The sequence below is a fragment of the Ambystoma mexicanum genome, chromosome 6q (assembly GCF_040938575.1).
Source record: "Ambystoma mexicanum isolate Mex_15411 chromosome 6q, UKY_AmexF1_1, whole genome shotgun sequence".
NCBI classification, from domain to species: Eukaryota; Metazoa; Chordata; class Amphibia; order Caudata; family Ambystomatidae; genus Ambystoma; species Ambystoma mexicanum.
Window position 1 is genome coordinate 67,822,703 of NC_090937.1, and position 18,756 is coordinate 67,841,458.

General features: G+C 43.8%; 1 protein-coding gene across 2 annotated transcripts in view; it reads right to left on the reverse strand.

Moving 5' to 3' along the window:
- Window positions 1-2,798: 2,798 nt before the first annotated feature.
- EPHA5 (EPH receptor A5) overlaps window positions 2,799-18,756 on the reverse strand; it is a 938,871-nt gene continuing 922,913 nt past the window's right edge. For both annotated transcript variants that reach the window (XM_069630489.1, XM_069630488.1), the window contains exon 17: window positions 2,799-3,779. In XM_069630489.1, the coding sequence (XP_069486590.1) occupies window positions 3,674-3,779 (106 nt within the window). In that variant the 3' untranslated portion in view covers window positions 2,799-3,673. The remainder of the gene's footprint in view (window positions 3,780-18,756) is intronic.

Genomic DNA, 18,756 nt, shown 5'->3' on the forward strand with positions numbered 1-18,756 from the left:
TGCAAAATCTGATGGAACATCAATTTAAATGTTACTCATTGTCATAGAAATAGAACAAACAATATTATTATCTGCTGCTGTCGATGGTGATGACTATTAATTAATGTACCAATTGACTATGGATCTTGGTCATAAAGAAAGTAGTCAGGTTAATGAAGCAAGGTAAGAAAAGATCAGTGATAATGTATATAGCAAATGTTCATCCTCTCTGGAGTAGTGTTCTCTCAGAACCCTCGAAGGTGGAGGAAGGAACATACCCAGGGTCATCGTACACATGATCATTTGCAGCTTTAGATGCTGTGTTATGCCACCAACTGGCAAAGGATCGAGGGGAATTAGGGCAGTATTGTGGCTCAGCGTAAGATGGAGAGAGAAGGTGCTCACAAATGCTAATGTGGGCCTTTGCAGTGCCTCCTGTGGGATAAAAAAAAAAAAACAGATGCACCCTGCAAATGTGAACTTTGTTTTTCCATGCGTCGTTGCATCTCGTTGAGTGACTTCTATCTCCGTGATTTTGCTGCTGAAAGTTAACTTTGAGGTTGCATGAATGCTGTTTGTGTTTTCTTGTAGTTGATGAATCGCCACTACATTATTCAATGATGGGAAGCTATGCAGCAAGAGAAAAAAGGCTATTAAGAATTTCTCGTCCAGAAAACTCTATCCTCAGAATGAGTGCTGGCAGCCTGCAAGCTGGTCACATGTCTTATGCAGGAGGTTTGAGTAGTATGCCAAAATTAATAGGTAGGAATTGGGGGTCATTATGATGTAGGAGGTAACCATGACGCTATTAGCGGCATGGCTACCCCCTTACCGGGTACCGGGTTCCTTGAATGAGGAATTACCGGCCATTCCGACCTTGGAGGGCCCGGTAATTCCTCATTCAAGGAACCCATCCCCATTCCCATTTGAGCCCCCATAGGGCTCAATGGGAATGGGGAGGGTGCTAACAACGGGCCTGTTATTAACGGGCCTGTTGTTAGCACCCTGGTCTGCTCGCGGGACCCGCTAAGGACGCCTGGTTTTACCAGGCATCCTTAGTGGGTCCCCCGAGCAGAACTCGGAATGAGACGGTAAGGGGTTGACAGCTCCGGCACCTTTACCGGCGCCATTAACCCCTTACCGCCTACCTCGTAATGACCCCCAATATCTCACTTTACTGTGATGTTGGAGTAAAGGGATGCTTGAAAAGTGCTTGAAGGTCTTGTACACTGTTGCTCGAAAATGATGCTTTTGGGAGGCCTAGACACAGCATGACAACAAAGGGGTGTGTGTCAAATGTATATCTGCCTATACGGCAATGAGCCACATGACTCAATGACGTATGTATTTTGCACTAGGTCATCAGTGACAAAAAATTAACCAAAAATGTCTGCCTGGTAAACCAGTCTGAACCACACACATTCTTACTTTTATTTTCTCACTGTGCCGTGTCCACACAATCACTCTGGTATGAAAGGAGCAGTCTGCCTCCTTGCGACTATGGCAGTGCAGTAAAAAAACAACAGTAACGGGGCATAATTCCACTACCCCACTGCCATACTGCAGGTTTGGTAGTGAGGTGGATTTTCCTCCAGCAAAAAGATGAAGGGAAATCCATCACCTTCCCACCAAAAAATCAGCAAAATCCCCCAAAAAATGGGGACTAACACCACCTACCACCACTTGTAATCCTGCGGTAACTTTGCAGGACTATGTGGCGGTAACGGAAAATCCGTTTTTCGGTATTCCAGCCGATTTACTGCTGGAATACCGCCAAACTCTAAATGAGGGCCATTGTCTTTCTTTTAAAATACATACACATACCCATCCTTTGCCTAACTGTGAATTTAGTTTGCTAAATAATATTCTCACTCATTCTCAATAAGTTGCCATTATCAGCTCAAGAATTTGACATACAACCATATGATATGCCACCCCAGCACAAGCATGGATGTGGGAAGTGTGCACAAGCATCTCCCTCACCTAACTGCTCCTCCTCCCTCTAAGGGCATTGTGCGGGGGGTTCCACTTGAACTGTAGGCAGACATGTGTGTGCTGAGTGGAATATGGAATGGATGTTTGGCTACTTGTCTGGGCTGCTAACATTTTATAATCTGACTCCACATTTTACGGTCTCACAGAGTTGAATACCACCCGTCTCAGAATTTGGTTTGGTTGGATTTTTGTAGTACTAGAGTGTTAAGAGGAATTTTCTGTCTCATTATTGGGCATGTTGGCATCTTTGGCGAGTTTTTCTGCTTCCTTCTTAGCTAATTCATTTTGCAGGGCAGATGATGCATCTTTTCTGTTAGCAGAGTCTGGCTGCTTTCCATGATTACTTCATAAAATATTAGCTGAGTCATTGTTGTCAGAAAACTGCATCTGTGCTTATGGTATGTCATTGTTAGCATTGTATTGCATCAGTTATTTCAGTCTATAGCTGCCTTTCCTCTAGTTCGAAATTATGCAGGTACAGATGGCAAATTATTTGCAAACTAGTGAATTCTGTGTTTTTGCCAAAACACAACCCGTGGTGGGGCAGGAGGAGGGGCCATGCATTGCCAGTGCAAGGAGGCATGCTGCTGCACACAAGAGGCATGTTGTCACCCGTATGATTGGCAGTGTGGCCTGGTTTGATGGTTGCTGGGTAATTTTGACCCACTCCTGGTATCTCCTTGCTGGTGACACCCGAGGCAGTTACCTATCAGTAGCTTGACGTGGGTTCGTCCCTGAAGCCGGCGATAACACAATCCCAAAGTTGATAGGCACTCAAACAAAACAACATGTGTTTAGGTAGAAAACGTGAATCCAGTCACATGCATCAGTGACAAAGAAATGTCCTTTTTATTGAAAAAAAAGTTCTTTTGTTTTTTGTCATGTGTTTAAAATCTCTTTGTTTGTTGTCAGGGCCGAACAACAACAAAAATACAAGCCAAAGGGATAGCACAAAAACCTGTACCTGGGTGTGTAGCAAACTGTACATTATTTACACATCAATGAGTCACAGCATATCCATTGATTTCACAAAAGAGCAAACTAAGAGCAACCGTATAACACAAAAAAATAAATATATTGTATTTGCAATTGATCAAGCAACACGTTTTTTACACTGGTATCTAGTACTTTGTGCTGTGCAACAGCACGTTTTCATTTACAAAACAAGTTATCTATCAAGAAAAGATCTAACCATATTGCTCTTCAATACACTTCTGTAGACAGGTAAGACTTGAAGAAAACTTCAGTAAACTGCAGATTTTGCAAGCCAGAAACGGCCCCAAAACGCTTTCCGCTTCTTCGAGTAAGTCCTTGGAAGTTTGGAAGTATTAACATGTGCTGCCGTCATCCGGTATATCAAGGTGCTATATACATTCCATGTACAGACCAAAGTGTGGTGGCGAGGCTTTCCTTGCAGAAGCATCAGAAGGCGGTCAACCTCATTCGTAGGATACTCATTTCCATGTTCCATGCATAATACACTTACTTCATGAAAATGAATACACAGACAGGAAGGAAAGGATGTCTTTCTTATAAAACACAGATTAGAAATATAGTGGCTGAGAAATATAGTGGCTAGGTAGGTCGATTTGTAGTTCTAACTCTTTTCCCCTAACCCTCTCCTCCCCCCAAATAAAATCTCAGGGTTAGTCAACAAAGTGCAGGATTGCTTGTTTCTGGAAGAGGCGCTGGGGAGCGGTTATAATGGCACCATCCCGTTGACCAGCTGGACTCTCATCTCTTGAATGCTGCTCATTATTTTCTTCTGGTGCCCGGCCAGTGTCACGCCAAACCTTCGCAAATCGCTGTGGGAAGAAAACAGGATCAGTTACTTTCCAAATTGAGATACGAAATAGATCAGATTTCTAGTCACAGCCTAAATGACACATTAAAATAAAGCTGCGTCACAGCATCCGTTCCACTGGGCACCTGACCACTCACTCTCACAGGAAGATGGCTGGTCCTCATTCATAGTGAGGGCGCGTGAAACCATCACATTAATTCAATCATGTGATTTTGAATTTGGAATACCTATAAACCTACAGAGTTCTGTCGGAATTTTGAGCATCATTAAATGTGCTAGCGTTCTCTTCTTTTGGTTGTTGGCTCTTAGGAGGCATTCTAAGCTCTGCCTCTACGCTGAAACTATTGCCATGAGAAGTGAATATAGGAGAGCGATTGGATATGAGAAGTGGGACAAAGGACACAGCCAGTGGGTAGTGTTTGTCTTTTTAGCCACCCACTCACTGCCCACGGCAATGCTAGTCTCTATGGCTGCTCCTATTAACTACTGCACCTCCCGCCCCAAACACACACCCCAGGGATCGCTCTGTGCAAGCTCACTGCTATTAAGGAGTGCCACTGTTATGCTAAGCAATCTTATGTAAGGTGATGGCATAATTGCAAAAGTAGACCAGCCCCTGGTGTAATACAAGTGTCTTAACCAAGAGTGCCTTCATCCATGTGATTCATAAGAACTATGTGAGTACATCTTGAACGGAATTCCTGCTTCAAAGAATCACTGAAAAGCCATCCATTATGTCTCTTGTACCGGCCTTAGGCCAGCTTTTGTTTGGCACTGCCATAATATATCCAGGTACTCACAGCATTTGCCAGCTGTCACCATATTATGGCCCTGTAGCACCACTATGCAAGTGCCTGGAAAAGGTCTATCCCACGCCTACACAACAGCCAACACTGGATTACTGTGTTCGCTAAAATGTATTATCTTATCGGGTTGTCATCTATTTTTTACTCCCTGTCTTGTTTGCATTCAATCTATAGCTTTCTGCCGGTATGCTTGACTTCTATCACATTGGTTCGCTCTCTCTCTCTCTCTCTCTCTCTCTCTCTCTCTCTCTCTCTCTCTCTCTCTCTATCTCTCTCTCTCTCTCCCCGTGTCTCTCTATGTTGCTAGATCCCTCTCGTTGCCTCTGCCCTTCTCTCTCTCGCTCTCTCTCTCCCTCTCTCTCAAGGTATTTATGCTGGGATTCTGGGAGCTCCGGGATCAAAGGATGACAAGATAAATGAGCATGTAATCTCTTGATGCTTCAAACTGAATCAACTAAGTTCCCTTGACTGAGAGCAGTCATTATCCCCATTGAAGGTACTGTTTAATAACTTCTTTTCAACAGTGCGTTTAGTCAAGATCAATTGAGGCATTTAGCATTCTTTTTCCTTTCAGGTCAATAAAAACAGCATATCAGAGTAAGGAGTTTTGATATGTACATTTTCCTATGAATACAGGGTTGCTTTTGTCCACCTACCAAATATGAACACCCATTAATGTTTTCTAAATTACTAATATATGCAATGGAACTCTGGTGCCATTTGTTTCATATTCAGTGTGGATATTCTGAAACACTGACCAGATGTCTGGATTAAGGAAGGGCAGCCCCTGTTCACAAGGAGTGTCATGGCTAGAATCAAGAACCAATGTCAAGGAGTTCCTACCCATGTATAACACGTTTCTCCACCCACTGTCGCAATTCTATGTCCCAGTTGCTCTCTCCAGAAAAACAGCAACTCTCACATTTCATTGTATTGTTGGTGTTATCCATGTCCTCGAATGTGTGTACTGTTTTTTAATATGTACATGTTGTGCATGGGAACTGAAGGCTTGAAGTGCTAAGACGTATTGTGCTGCAGTTGCAAGAGCTTATTGGCCTACCTTATGTTATTGGTGTATCAAGCCTCTCTCGGCGGCGTTCCCTGCTCTGAGGTCCACTAACCTGACATCTGACCTGCCTCCAAGGTATGGGTAAACATGGAAGAAAGAATGGTCTGCTCTGTCTAGTCTGGTACCGGAATCTACCTACTGCGTAGCGGGTCATGCATGGCAATGCACCTCAGAAATGCTTCCATGTTTTACTTACCTCAGAAATCTAGCTGCAATGATGTTCTGCTGTGAATGCTACCCCGCAACGTAGTGCTTCTATCCTCTCTATTTGAGCCAAAGGTAATAGAACTATTTCTAAGTGCTAAGCTACCTCCGTCCAAACTGAGACAAGGAAACCATGCTACATCACACCCCCGTGCATTCCCATCAGGGACGTCATTTGGGGGTCGCCAGAGGTCACAAGTGCGACCTCTGAGGTCTCCCTTGCGACCTCTGTCGTCTAACTAGCGACCTCTAAAAAGAATGTGGATCTTTAATTCTGGAGTGGCTAGCTTTCTTGTTCGGGCCCCTTAAAATAGAAGAAAAATAAGAACACGAGGGCCACAAGTCTAACACTTTCAGCACTGAACCTAAATAAGAAAGAATATGAATGCCAAAAAATGTGTCTTTCTGGAATTCTATACAATAATTGCTAGACTCATTTAGTCTCAAACGCCTCAACTCAGCCTTTCATCCTTCTGAGGTCGATAAATGGGTACCAACACAGGTTGGGTGATATTGGGTGTATATTTCTTCTATGTAAAGCGCTTAAGCTTAAGTGCTATATAATAACACATCATTATTATTTGGTCATGGACGTCTGCTTGCAATCACAGTAATTTGGTAATATGGGCCTATACACACTGATCATAACGATACATATGGCGATCCATTCAGGTATGAAATGTAAATCGCCTTATAGTGATATCGTAACCATATTTTTCGTAGTGTGCAATGCTATGTGATGCCACTTCTTGTTTTGTCAACGAGTGAAAGGTTGTGTTCCATCGCTTCCCGCGATATCACTTTGGGGTGGGGGCAAATGACATCACTTGCTGTGATGTCATCAGGGATCAGGGGTCGTGTGATGTCACTTCCGCTACCCCTGGCATTTTGGTGAAATGACGTCCCTGATTCCCCTCAGATCAAAGATGAATGCAAAAGCAGATTCTCTACAAGACCAGCCAGAAGACCCCCTCAGGGAAGGACCCACAGGAGAGGGGCATAGCATCTAGGAAGTTGCCCCTACAAAGCTTTAACCTGCAAACTATCTTCGTAAACCTACAGCGTTCCATGGCGACGCTTCCTATCAAATCCTCTGCCTTGGTTGCTGCTATCACAAGTTGATATGAGGACCATGTGCAGCAGAATACCCCAACTTGCTTTCCCCAGATTTTGTGAAAAACTTCACAATTGCTGTGAGCGTAGCTAGGACATTCTACCGTATAACTAGCGCACATGGGAGTAGGAGGCCAGGCAACCTTCCTCAGCCTCTTTACTGTGCTGCAAGTCATATTAAGAGTACATTGATTTATATACAAAAACTAACCACAAAATGTTGTATAACTTTCAGGACAATAAACAATAAGTCACTCCTATTAAAATACTTAAGGCCCAATGCATGGAATTTTTTGCAGGGTTCAAAGTGACTTTGCACTGCTGAAAAGTGGCTTTGCACTGCCAACACAAACCCCTATTCATGGAACTGTGTGAAGTGCATTTCTGCAGTGCAAAGTAAGTGCAAAGTCATTTTGTACTGCAAAAATGACTTTGTACAGACTTTGAACTGCCTTTGCACTGCGAAAAAACACTTTGCACAGTTCCATGATTCAGGGTTTGTGTCAGCAGTGCAAAGTCACTTTTCGGCAGTGCAAAGTCACTTTTCAGCAGTGCAAAGTCACTTTACACCGTGCAAAAGATTCCTTGAATAGGGCCCTAAGTACCTGAAAAATATCTACAGATACCAAATCAGGAATACACAGCTCTTAGGGAAACAAGTGAACCCCAATAACAAACTACCTTCATTAAACCCTAACACAAGGTAAAATAATAATGAAATGCTACTACAAGTGAAGAGTGTATGGTGTCTGTCTATGGTGAACAACCTATGACCATATGCTGATGGTCAAATACAGGATCAGCAGGCTGAACATTGCAACAGTGGGTTACAGAGTCAGGCCTGGATAGCAGACCTGATCCCTCAAAAAACTCCCCTGCTCTAAATGAATACGAGACCCCCTTCCTCGGACACTGACCGACTTGAATATGAGCAAACACTTTGGGCCCGATTCCTGGAACTTTTAGCATGGTGCAAAGTCTTTGCACTGGTGCAAAGTGACTTTGCACTGACTTTGCACTGACTTTGCACTGCCAGCGAACACCCTGATTCACAGAGTGATGCAAAGTGTATTTTTGCAGTGTAAATGGTGCAAAAGTGGCGCAGTCACGTTGCACTGCAAAAATACACTTTGCATCGCTCTGTGAATCAGGGTGTTTGTTGGCAGCGCAAAGTCATTTTGCACCAATGCAAAGTCACTTTACACTGTGCTAAAAGTTCCATGAATTAAGCCCCTCTGTGTTCTGCTAGAAGAAAACAAGCAGGTGCCCGAAAAACCTACTGAACACAGAATTGCAGAAAATGTAGCAGGCGCCCCTCTCTCGAAAGAACAAGACATGACAACCTGTTCTGTGATTTTATCCACTGTGCGAGTCCACAGCCATCGCTTATAGCTCACTTTACTTTTCACAAAGGAGGATTAACCATTTGCATATCAGTCTTGTTCCACCCACAAGGGCAGTCCAGCACCAAAATGCCAGGCAAACCTCCTTTGAACAAGAGTACCAACAGCAAGCCCATAGACGTGTTTCAGCCTTGTTGGACCTCATCAGTGAGGTGGAGATGTGGCTCTCTAAGCACTGTGAGCAAGGGGTCCATGTCTGGGTTCACCCAGGTAACTTCGGGTGACCAACCCCAAGTTCCTTACAAAAATGCAAAAAAGGTAGCAGGTGCCCCTCTCTCGAAAGAACATGGCATGATAACCTATTCTATGGTTTTACCCACTTTGAGAGTCTGCAGCCATCGCCTTTAGTTCACTGTACTTTTCACAAAGAATATCCATTTGCATATCAGTCTTTGTCCCACCCACAAGGGCAGTCCTGCACCGAAATGACAGGCAAACCTACTTTGAACAAGAGTACCAACAGCAACCCCATACACGTGTTTCAGCCTTGTTGGGCCTCATCAGTGAGGTGGAGCTGTGCCTCTCTGACCACAGTGAGCAGGGAGTCCACGTCTGGAGTGCCACACGTAACTTAGGGTGACCATCAACTTCTGACAACAGAGAAAAACATACCATAAGTGAACTGTGGCACTACCCGTGGGCCCGCCCAGATGTGGCAACACGTGTAAATGTAGAGGCCATGCCAAGTCATGGTAAAAAAGCATTAACGAATGGAACTTGTATCTAAACAGGCGGGATGCTGTAAATGATATGGTTAGTTTTCCATAAAGTGCTGCTTGAACTCTCCTGTCTGCCTCTGTCCTTTCTGTTGTTTGGTTGCTTTCCTTTACAGGTATTTGATGGGCTCTGCCCATTGACAGACCTGTGGTTTATGACATCCAATTATGGTCACTTAAAGGTAGTTAAGCAGTGCAATTTACTACTCTGGCCAATAAGTGAGGTCAGCTCAAAGGCTAAGTGCCTTTCAATTGACTGCTCATGAGCCTGCAGTTCTACTGACAAATGGCCCACGCGGCTGTTTACAGGAAGGGGACACTGGAGAGGGCACATCGAAACGAGGTACAGCGCGCTTTCTCAGGATGTTTTAGGATGACGGGTTAGGTGCACGCAAGTGTTGAATTCACGTATTGCAGTCGGCTGTTTTCTTCACAGCTCGATTGGCGTAAGCATATTAGTTAGTGCATACTTTTGAAAACAATGAATTCGAATCATCTGATTTCTGTGCAAGAAACTCACGGATGTTTTAATGTGTTGTATCATGTATGTGCATGTTTAAACAAAAGTGTGCTTAAATAAAGTTATGGGACGGTCACTATAACTGCTAAAATCAAGCTAGGAAAATAAAAATGCAGCGAAAGTCCCTATATTTGAAATATTAAAATATATATATATATATGAGGCAGAATCAAGATGGCGTTAAAGCTGTATTAGGCTCATTTTGAGCTAATTACAGTATCAAAAAGGAAGCGACCTGCACATGTTTAGCTCACGGCAAAAGTTGAAATTTTGCAGTTATACCTAAAATGCATTAACCATTTGGAGAAAAAAAAGTGTAGGCCAACTGCGTGGCTATCCAGTGCTGCAAAATACCTGTATGGGAATGAAAGGAGCAGCAACTCAAAATGAATACAATCAAGTGCATTCCAGGAAAACGTGTTATTTTGATGGCGAGCATCTACAGTTCAGTAGAACGACAAAACCACATAGAACAAACCACACAGCACATTAACCAAAGACAAAAAGGTGTTTTTATCCGTCCATGAAAGTGTATTAATACACGTTGCTGGCCTCAGAGATCGTTTCTGCACTGGAACAGTGTTTATCTCCTGTTTGTGGGTTTGCACACACATATCTCCATGTATCAATAGAGATGTTGCATGATGTTAGTTCTGGCGAGCACATGTGGCACAATGGTTTAGGTCAATTTCTGCAAATTGAGTAAATTGAGTAAAAGGGAGTGGAACAAACAGTGTTTGTGCAGTAGAACAAAAAACGGAGCAAAGTGACGCTGCACAATTGTTTACAGTTGTAAAGTCGGAACAATAGCAAACGTAGGCTGGTGTTTATTTTATTACGTTTTATGCTTTTTCATAAAATGAATCAACTGCTTTTTAAAATTATGTTCGGTTTATAAGTAACACGGGACAGGGCACGTCATTTGCTCTCCACGTATAAAATGTGAAGAGTGGGACTGAGCTGAAACCAAATCTGAATACTCCCTCTTGTAATGCAAAGGGAAGTGTGAAAAATGCACTTGCTCCATAGTTTACTCTACTGCAAACACTTCTGTGTGGGACAGGTCATATCAAAACCTGTTTTTCTACCCCTATCAGGCAAGTATCACAAATAGAGCAAAGCAGATGTGCCCCAGTCTTTGCACCAGCGCAAATACTTTATAGTAATGTGCCCTCTTCAGGAGCTATGTCCCAGTGAAAGATGTCGGCGGTCTCGCTGCAAAGGGGACGGACAGGAACTACATCGCATTACAATGAAATAAGCGGATTGAAAACATTTTCCGTACATGTATTTCAGAAAAACGTAACCCTGTGTGCCACTCTCTCCAACCCCTCCACCTACACGGTTCCATGTCATTTCGCCGCCGCCCTTTTTTCCGACAGGTGTTATGCCAAAAAAGTTCAACATTTTTTGTAAATTATTTTTGGGGGATAGCACCCCCAAGCCGCATTCATTGAATTTTTTTTTTTTTTTTCCTTCACCCCAAACCTTTATTTACCCTTTCCCACCCCACCTCAAAAAATTTAGATGGACATTTTCATCAAAACTCCCACAGCAAAACACCCATCGGAAAAACGGGTGTCGGCAAAAGGTCGCAATTCCCCCCACACAGCATCCAGTTAGCCAGGCTAAGAAATAAATAATGAAATATGAGAGATCCCAGTATTTGATCCAGATCATTGGATTTCAAGTAATAAGGGCAAACATGGTACCAGTGTTTTGGCCATATATAAATCCAATGGACACACAAATGATTACAACTATTTGAGACACATTTTATAATGATGGCAGTGACAGATAATAAAGCTGCTATGCAGATTAGAGGTAAAACCCATCATTCAACGGGAATTTATAGTCATAATGTGAGTATTTCTTAGCTGTCCGCTACAAAGAGTCTATCGCCCCCTCGCACAGCCTAACCACCTACCAACGGTTTACTTGAAGATTGTATTTGCTTGGGAGATTTACAAAGAGTGCTGGGTCCTTACACGGCCGGTGTTCACAAGGTGGGGTAGCCAGAGTCCTCGTTTTAGAATGAGATATACAGAAGACAGGAAACATCAGAATTGCTTGATTAGAAAGAGGATGACTCATTACATCTATCATCCACGCTTCAAGGGGTTGGGGATGCGTACGTACCGGGCTGGTAACAGACCACCATCTTGAATTTGGTACGACGCCCAAAACTAAGGGTGACAGTGATTCACAACCTGGGGCTCATTCCGGGGTGCAAACAGATTTTTCTTTCTCCACGGGAGATGGTGGCAACGTGTACTGCACAGTCCAAACTCCCGTGAAAAAAAGCAAGATGTCCACCACCATTGCACATTAGAAAAGGGACAAAGTCACCTTTCGATTTCTATGGCGGCCTGACAGGAAGGAGAGTACGTGCCGGGAGAACCAGCTGCTAAGTGGGTGGGGAAAGGGGTGGGTGTAGGATAGGTTGGGCATGAGAGCTTGCGGAGGGGCTGGTGCACCCAAGAAATGGCAGTACCACGGGAAGGGCTCAGGTGGCTGCAGAACTTAAGCAGTTCTCCCCTTTAGTTTCCATCCACCCGATTGACTGAGCACCCTTCTCAATGAGTCGAGATGGCTTTCTAAAAATCTATTCTATTCTGTTGTAAATTGAAAAAGTTGATATGTCAACTAAACCAATTTTATTTGAATAAAAAAAACTATTCATGCTAACATTTATAGCTGAGAGTATAACCAATGGGAGCAAAACAAAGATCCAAATTCAGCATAGGATGCAGGATACAAACATGATGTGTGTAAATGGATGCAGGCAAAGTTGATGCAAACATCTCCTCCTCTTTGTCTCGGCACAACCCCCCCCCCGACCAACTCACCCCCCAGCCTCCATTCCAGACAAGTTTGGCTGCTACCCTGCTATGACAGCAAAGAATGTGGAGATATAAAGCAAAACGTTCTTATGTTTGCTTTTACCCACTACTTAATATTGGCAGGCCAGTTTATCTTCCCCAGAAGGCTGATGAAACTAGAAAAAAGATACATTATTTTTGAACATTCTTAAAACAACTTGATTTTTCTACTGTAATGTGAGTTATTATTTATTGTTGTGAATACATTATTTGAACAGACATTATATATTCACTCTTTTTCCATTATTGCTGCTTTTGTATTTTGCATATCTGAGTGCAGTGTGTAAGTAAGCACGGGCTGATTGGTTGAATGACATGAGCTGATGCTCCGGGTAGACTTGGGGGATGAGGGGGCAGCATGTTTGTTAACTCTTTATGGGCTGGGCCTCTGGGAGCACTGCATGGGTCGCAATTGCTGCCTGGGGCTCCTGGTGTGAGACAGGCAGGTGGTGCTTGGAAGTGGAATCCCCTCTGGCGGAGCGGGCTGTTCCTCTCCTGTGCTGAAGAGAAGGGGGGCCGATGTTGAGTCAGCGGCATGACCAAAGTAGATTCCAGATAATGTTGAGCTACCTAGCATATAGCTACAAAAAAAGTTTAACGTTTGAGAGCATGTTTGAGCACCAAAGCAAATCAGCTTAGTTATTAGAAACATTTCAGAGAATGCATCTAGGCTCCAGGGTCATTTGAACCTATTTCCTTTCAAGAAGGGGATATTGGGGGGCTTAAAATTATGGTGGTGGTAGATTTCCAACAGGTAAATGAAAAGTGTCCTTTATTGGATTTTAATATTGTGGAAGAGAGAATAAGTGCAGATGTGGCCACATACTGGGCCTCATTCCTAGTCGGGCGCTCCGGTAAAAAAGTGGCTGTATCTGTGGATACCGGCACTTTACCGAGCCACCCGACTTCGGATTTGCCGGTGAGCCACCTGGGTTACGTCCAGCTAAATGCAGGAGGTAAGCCAGGTGCCCTACCAGCCAGAAAAGCCCTCATTATGACGGAAAATCCCTTCATGTAGTCATATAGGACTCCATGAATGGGGATTTACACTGTCCCGCTGGCACTTGTAATCCAGCGACAATGCCGACAGACCGAGTGCCGGTAAAGGTAAGTACCAAATGCAGGTATCCTGGCGGCTCTACTGCCAGGATACCGGCATTTTCGGAATGAGGCCCTGAGCCTTTGATGCTAGTTGCACCCGTACCTTAGAGTGGCAGGGATTCCAGCATGCAAAAGTCAGAGTTACCCTTTGCAATTATATTGGATAGGTGGTGTTTGAAAATAGCAGCAGTCTATCAACTGCAGGCTCCTTTGGTGCATCCTGGGTGCCTTCCTGTGCCTTTGCAGGTAGACAGGAAAGATCCTTGCATTACCAACATATGTTAGGGTTGAAGGAAGTCATTGCATAGTCTAGGTTCATGTAGTTGTGGTTGCGTGGTCCTGTGATGTTGGTGTGGTTGTGCCTTAGGGAGTCCTGCGCATGCAACCCTTACACCTAGTCCTTCCTTGTTCATTTCTGTGACCAAAGGGAGATCAGAGTACTGGCCAGCTTGAGCCTCCAACCTATCGTTTACCATAAACACCGTGAGCTGCTTACCCAACTCCCTGAGGTCCCTTTTACACCCCCATTTCAAGCTCTTCCTTCTCTCAAGGCTTGTGATGTGCGTGAATTGCTTTCCTTTCTCGGCCTTCCTCTGCAGCTGCTCTTGCTAGATGAAAAAATGAGTACCCCTGAAGCCTACGCACGCATGTTTGAAGGGGTTCACCAGGCCGCTGAATAAGTGCACTACCTGGCCTAAATATGCAGTGAGCAACGAGATGTGTGCAGTAAATGACTGGGGATAACATGAACGTGGATCAAGGCTCTATTCTCTCTGGTCTCTATTGAGTGTGCTTTGCTACACCCCAAAGCTCTGCGCTACACATGGCAGATGTTAACGGCTGGGCCATATACACCTATATACCTGCCACTGCTGACTGATCACCATATTAGTATGCATATTGCACTTAGAAGATGGTATGAGGATAGCATGTATAATGCACTTAGAATATAGTGTAAGGATAACATTATATTGAAGATTTTATGAGGATAGCATATTAGTGTACTTGGAAGATATTTCAAGGGTAGCATTTATACTGCATATACAATGTAACCATTAAACTTGATCAACCAAGATGTTTTTAGAATTTGCAGAATGTATACAATATAGGAAGAATGTGGCCAATGTATTCGAAGTTCTGGCCACATTCATGCACGCTTCTGCTTTCACACACAAGTTGAATGACACTTTGCACATCACTTCTGTCTTAAGAATGCAGCTACCATTCACGACAAAAAGTGCATACTGTAGCTACACACATAATGACTATCTTCTCGCACCCACTGTGAGGATTTCGACCATCCGCATGGTGGGTGTGCGCTCGCCTGGGCTTTTTTGAAATTTTAAAAGAAATTGAATGATGGTAGATCAACCTCTGGAAAATGTGGGGGGCTAAACTGCACACATTTTCCAATGCTCACTGCATGACATACACATAGACCTCTGTACTCTGGGTGGAAACAGCCCTCAGGCACCGTCCCCCCTGTCATATTTAGATGGAATATGACAGTCAAGAGTATTTAAAGGCATCTCAGAAGGGGGAAGACAAAACCTTACTCCATAAATGCCTCCTCAGATGGGCCATGTTCATCGGGAATTGAAGCTGGCGTCTATGAGTCCCCTTCTCAAAAAGCCTTCTCTTAATGCGGCACTCCCTTCTAATTTCCATCCTATTTCACTTCTGCCACCTTTTATGAAACTTTTACAGTCCTTCATTTCACCTCTTTTGTCATCTTTTATGGCGTCATCTGGCACCTTTGACCCCGCCCAATCGGGCTTTAGGCCAGGACGAGGTACGGAAGGTGTGCTGGTGTCAGTGCAGGATGACATGGCGAGGCTGGTTGATCAAGGGGGGGTGGCTGCCCTGATTTTACCTGATCTGTCAGCGGCTTTCGATACAGTGGACCACACTGCCCAAAGGCACTCACTTCCCCCTTTTCTCTCTTGTTTCTATTCTCTTGGCTGTGGGGTGCCACAAGGCTCTGCCTTGTCACCTATCCTTTTTAACATCTATATCTGGCCATTGGTGTGTCTCATCCGCTCCTTCGGTATCAGGTGCTACTCATATTCCGAGGACACTCAGATCCTGATCCGGCATGATCTTGATCAGGCTGACGTGTCGTTTTGCTTGTATCAGTGCCTTCCTGCCGAGGGGGACTGGGTGAACCACAACTGGCGGAAGTTGAATGGAGACAAGATGGAGGTACTGGTGGTGGGTTCTCCCCCTGATCCTGCACTGTGGGTGTCTTCTTTTTGGCCGTCTACCTTGGGCCAGCTTCCTGTTCCAGCTGCCACGGTTAAACATTTGGGAGTGGTTATCTCTTCCACTCTGGTGATCGATGTCTGTTAAGCCGGCTACTATCATCTTAAAATACTACGTATGGTACTCCCTTTCCTACCTTTGGAGCTTAGGCCCCCGGTGGAAGCAGCTCTGGTTGTGCGCTGGCTGGATTACTGTAATTCATTATACTTGGCCCAGCCTAAGGGCCTTGTCCAGCAGCTCCAGAGCCTCCAAAAACTGGCTACATGAGTGGCGACAGGATCACCTTATGGGGCACATATCACACCAGTTCTACGCTCTCTCCACTGGTTACCTGTGGCCCAACATACCAAATTCAAGGTACTCTGCTTGGTTCACCATGCCTTGAATGAAGTAGGGGCAGAATATCTGCGGGCAAAATGTACCCGCTACTGCCCAAACCGTACATTGCGATCTGCTTCTGCTGGTCTGCACTGCGTGCCACCTTTCCCGCATGGGTGGCTGAACCTTTTCTGTGGCCACAGCCCAGCTGTGCAACGATCTTCTGCTGCCTAATCATTTTGTGTTCAGAAGATCTCTGAAGACTTATTTGTTTTAGATGGAGCCTGCCCGCTGATTTCCTCCCTCTCAGCGCCACAATGCCCTTGGGTGACCGTGTGCCTTATGAATTATCTTAACATAACATAACGTAACATCATTCATTTTCATTACCAACACATTTTAAAAAACAGGTGACAGCATACTCCCCATACATATGGTCAAATTCCTCACAGTAAGGACCGAGTCATTAGCAAAGAGAAGGATTGCCAATTTCTTTTTACGAAGACTAGGTACATTGGCTTTCAGGTTCAGTATGGCTTCTGCTATGCCATTCCATATTAGCACAAGCACCTTTGCGCTGGTGTACAAATTCATTGAAAGGGTATGATTTTTGCCTTAGTGTTTATACCATGCAAAATGGCACATGTCACACAGCAAATGTGGCCCCAATGTTTTTTGCACTAGGGCAAACTTTACCCTAGTAATAAGACAGTGAAACTGTGCACTTACACCAGTGCAAAGGTTCTGTATTCTGGTCCCTAGTCCACTGTGCGTTAAAAGTTGAATAACAAGTACCATAGGAAAACCAAAAACATAATTGCTAATAACTTTTGACTTGAACATTGGATTTGGCTGAATATTTTCAAATAAAAATGTTCTCCTCCCTAGCCCTAACCCCCCCTCATGCTCCCCAACCCAGACTGGAATTATTGGGAAAGATCCATTACAAAATAAAGAAGTTATTAAGAAAACAAAAAATGCAGTTTCAACCTAGTCCCCATTTATTTTTTCCATAGAAGAACAAAGTCAATTTTTGCTCGAGCGCTCATCGAAAACTGCTGGACGGAATTAGACCAGGTATGAAACAACTTGAGAACAAAGCATTGACTTGATGTACAGGCGTGAGGTCTGGGGTTATTGCGTCCAGTCGTTTTTTAAAAAAATATTTGATGGAGAAGGGGGTGCCTCCTTCTCCAAAATGCAGCAGAGAGGCTGATAGGATTTTCAGAAATAAAAAAAGCAGCAATTTATCCCCGAAATTGTATTGCTAATAGCTTTTTCAAAACAGCCCACAAACTGTACCTTTTGGGAACAAAATGTTATAAAAATGAAAAAGTTATTAAGAAAACAAAATACCACAGTTTCACAGTTTTCAACCAATTCTTTTTCCCCAAAAGAAAAACTGCAGTTTTTGGACAGTCATAGCACGAAAACCGCCAGGCAGATTTGGACCAAATAAGACACAACTTGGGCACAAAGCAGAAACATACATCTCTTGACTGGTTTGGGTATATCCATCTGGTAGTTTTTAAAATATTTGACAGAGAATGGGGTGCCCTCTGCTCCTTAAAACCTTTATATCAGATTTGTTGTTTTTACAGCAGAGAGGCTGAGCAAGGCTAATCATTTTTGACTTGCTGCATGGATTGGATGACATTTTCCAAACAGGTAATTAAGAGCCTTACTAAACTTGACATTTTGGGAATGATTTGTTAGAAAATCAAAAAGTTATTAAGAAAACATAAAAACTCTGTTTTCAGCCTACTCGCATTCATTTTCCCATAAATAAAAAGTGCAGTTTTTCAACAGCAGCAGCATAAAAAACGCTTGGCAGATTTGGACCAAATAAGAAACTATTTAGGCACAAAGCGTTGACTTAATTTACTTGACTGGGTTTGGGTAAATCCATCTAGCCGTTTTTAAAATATTCGACATAGAATGGGGGGTGCTCCCTGCCTTTAAACCGTTATATCAGTATTGGTGCTTCGCAGCAGAGAAGCTGAAAGAGGCTAATAACCTCTGACCTGCTGGATGGATTTGGGTGACATTTTCTAAACTAAGGGATTGTCAAGCACCACCCCAAACTGCAAAATTTGGGATCAAGTTGTCAAAAAATTTGAAAGTTATTAAGAATGGTGTGAATAGTTTATAGCAGCCACGGAATGTATGGTGGCCTTGGCCAAAGGCTGTAGCCACCTAGTGGGTCCAAAAGAAAAGTATTGGGGGAACATGTACAGTGGACACAGCCGAAGGCCATGGCCAGTGGCCCTTAAAATAACTCGTACAACAAAACCCTTGATATTCACTGAAACAACTTTAGTTTAAGTGCAGTTATGTTGACCAGATTTAACACAACAAAACCCTTGAAAATCAGCGGATGTGGGAAGTCATGACCAGTTTAACTCAGCACGTTCCTGCCCATGAGCACATACATATTATAAGAGAAGGGATTCAGAATGACATACAAAATGGCAGTATGGGGGACATGGCATTATGGGGGACATCAATGGGAGTGCGCCAAGTTAAGCTGGTCCTCTAAATTTCAAGGGTTCTGTTGCGTAAATCTGGTGAACTTAACTGCAGT